Here is a 2,234-nt window from a genome sequence, read left to right as displayed (position 1 = left end):
AAATTGTACAGATGCCAGTAACGACAAAATTGCTTCTTGTTCCTGTTAAATAACATGTCCTTAGAACTATGTGAGGAAGATGACAAATTCATATCAGCTTGAACCAAAGTTCCAGACTGGAAAGAAAACTATTCCACACCCCATGATCATCAAGAAGTTTTATTCAACCATTAGACTCGAGCTGCATTGAAAGACAATCCCCCGCCACTCATTTCCAGTGTATCTTCACTTTGGGGTCTGCTGTTGAGCCTCTACTTGCCTCTTTCCTTCTTCTCCCTCCCTTTGACCCTCTCATCTCTGAAGTCCCTCTCTCTCTCCCAGTCATTGTCGGGCCACAACCTCGTGGGCTCTCTTTCTTGCCATCTCTTCTCCCGGCCCCTGTCATGGTCTCGATCCCTTGTCCTTGAGTCCCAGTGTCTTTCTCGGGATCGAGATCGCTCCCGCCTTTCCCGTTTTGCCTCTCTATAGAGGTCGTTTTTAACAACTGGCAAGTTGATAGGTTTTCGAAAAGGCCGGTCCCGTCCCCCAAATCTCAGTTGTCCAGACTCCTTTTTTCCCCCCAGACCGCCTCCAAGTCGCCGAGGGATCCACCCTTTGAGAGTCCTTTCCAGCTCGTAGTCCACAAATATCTCATGCTGGTCAATAACCAGGCCATCGGCATCTCGGTAAGCTTTGATCACAGCACGCTCCTCCTTGTATTCGATGAAGGCGTAGCCCTTTGAAAAGCCTGTGACCAAGTCCCTGACCAGCCGAAGCCGCCGGATGTCACCATAGCGGGAAAAGACTTCCTTTAATTTGTCCTCCTTGGTCTGCAAGTTTAGTCTGGCCACAAACAGGGTGAGGAGGGGATCTCCTATGACACCTTTGTTGGGGACATAGCGTGCCAGCATTGCCCTCCAGACCGCGCGGTCATGTGGGTCTTCATCAGTGCCATCGATGCTGCCCGCTTTGAGTGGATCATACTCCTTGGCGATAGGCATCCAATCATTCATGTTCTAAGAGTAAGAGCAAGCATGGATGGAGCATCTACTCTAAGCCACTCATTCAACCCTTACAACCCCATGAAATGGATACTATCATTCAACCCTTCTTGAAGACAGGAAAGGAAGGGAACACCCACAGAGGCTAAGTCCTCCCCGCTAGTAAGTGGGGGAGACAGCATCAAAACCAGGCAGTTGTGCTCCAGAGAAGCCCTTACCCACTCCTGCAAATGCCCTCTTGGGAAGCAGAGGGAGGCGTGCTTGGGTTTCATCCACATATGCATCATCTGGCTCAGCCACGGGAGGGCACTTACCAACTATGAATATATTACAATGTGGCCGCGTGGATCAAAACCAGGCTTCCCTTTCAGAACCTTAAAAATGATCATAGGAAAACTAGCCCAGGAACTGCTGGTGGAAAATGGCATTTTAAAAACTCTACTACCAAGAATTTCAAACAAATGCCAACATAGAGAATCATATAATAACCCTCCACAAACTCACCTGGCTCAACTAGAACCACAATGCACATGTGGCCAGAATAAGCTGCCCCTAGATAATTCTGAAACAAATTCTAGATATCGCATCATTCATGTGGAAATTTTTTACTACGCATCATTAAAAGATACAGCCCTTTTAAAAACTACAAGAGAAAATGGGGATTTGGATGCACCATTTTGCAGTAAACAGACAACAAAACTAAGGCTACAGTGACCAGCAGCGAGTTATTTGGTTCAAAAGGAACGCAGGATTTCTTCTCAGCTCCCTGGCTGATAATCCGTTTAGCCTGGGAGCATGAGAATTTACTGCAATGGTAATTTTTTGCCCAGGAAGCACACTGCAGTTGTCATGCCTTCTGATACATAATTAATTCATGTGAATCTTTGCTGGAATAATAAAATGCTTACTAACATTTCAGACCCAGCTAATGCTTATGTGACCAACCTGCAAAGCTGTAGAGCCAATGCTGAAATATGTTACTTAAAAACCTTGGCTGGCCAGGCACAGTGGCTCAGGCCTATAATCCCAGCACCTGGGGAGGCTGAGGCGGGTGGATCACCTGAGGTCAGGAGTTCAAGACCAGCCTGACCAACATGGAGAAACCCCATCTCAACTAAAACTACAAAATTAACTGGGCATGGTTGCAGGCGCCTGTAATCCCAGCTACTCGGGAGGCTGAGGCAGAAGAATTGCTTGAACCGGGTTGGTGGAGGTTGTGGTGAGCCAAGATTGCACCATTGCACTCCAGCCTGG

At 47.5% G+C, this 2,234-nt stretch overlaps 1 protein-coding gene and 1 long non-coding RNA gene across 2 annotated transcripts in view; both read right to left on the bottom strand.

Annotated features, from left to right (window-relative positions):
• The window catches only part of LOC105545824, a 15,192-nt gene that overhangs the window by 10,226 nt on the left and 2,732 nt on the right, over positions 1-2,234 (bottom strand). The gene's annotated exons all lie outside the window — the stretch shown is intronic.
• Positions 144-1,200, bottom strand: SNRNP35 (small nuclear ribonucleoprotein 35kDa (U11/U12)). The gene has a single exon (XM_011988857.1). It carries the CDS (start codon positions 990-992, stop codon positions 252-254), a length of 741 nt encoding a protein of 246 aa, XP_011844247.1. The 5' UTR covers positions 993-1,200; the 3' UTR covers positions 144-251.

Source organism: Mandrillus leucophaeus, unplaced genomic scaffold (genome assembly GCF_000951045.1).
Source record: "Mandrillus leucophaeus isolate KB7577 unplaced genomic scaffold, Mleu.le_1.0 Scaffold34, whole genome shotgun sequence".
Lineage (NCBI taxonomy): Eukaryota > Metazoa > Chordata > Mammalia > Primates > Cercopithecidae > Mandrillus > Mandrillus leucophaeus.
This window is presented reverse-complemented; position numbering and strand designations above follow the sequence as displayed.

What these genes read in the sequence shown, in the direction of transcription:
- SNRNP35 (XM_011988857.1), bottom strand. Translation starts at nt 992, where the DNA reads ATGAATGATTGGATGCCTATCGCCAAGGAGTATGATCCACTCAAAGCG.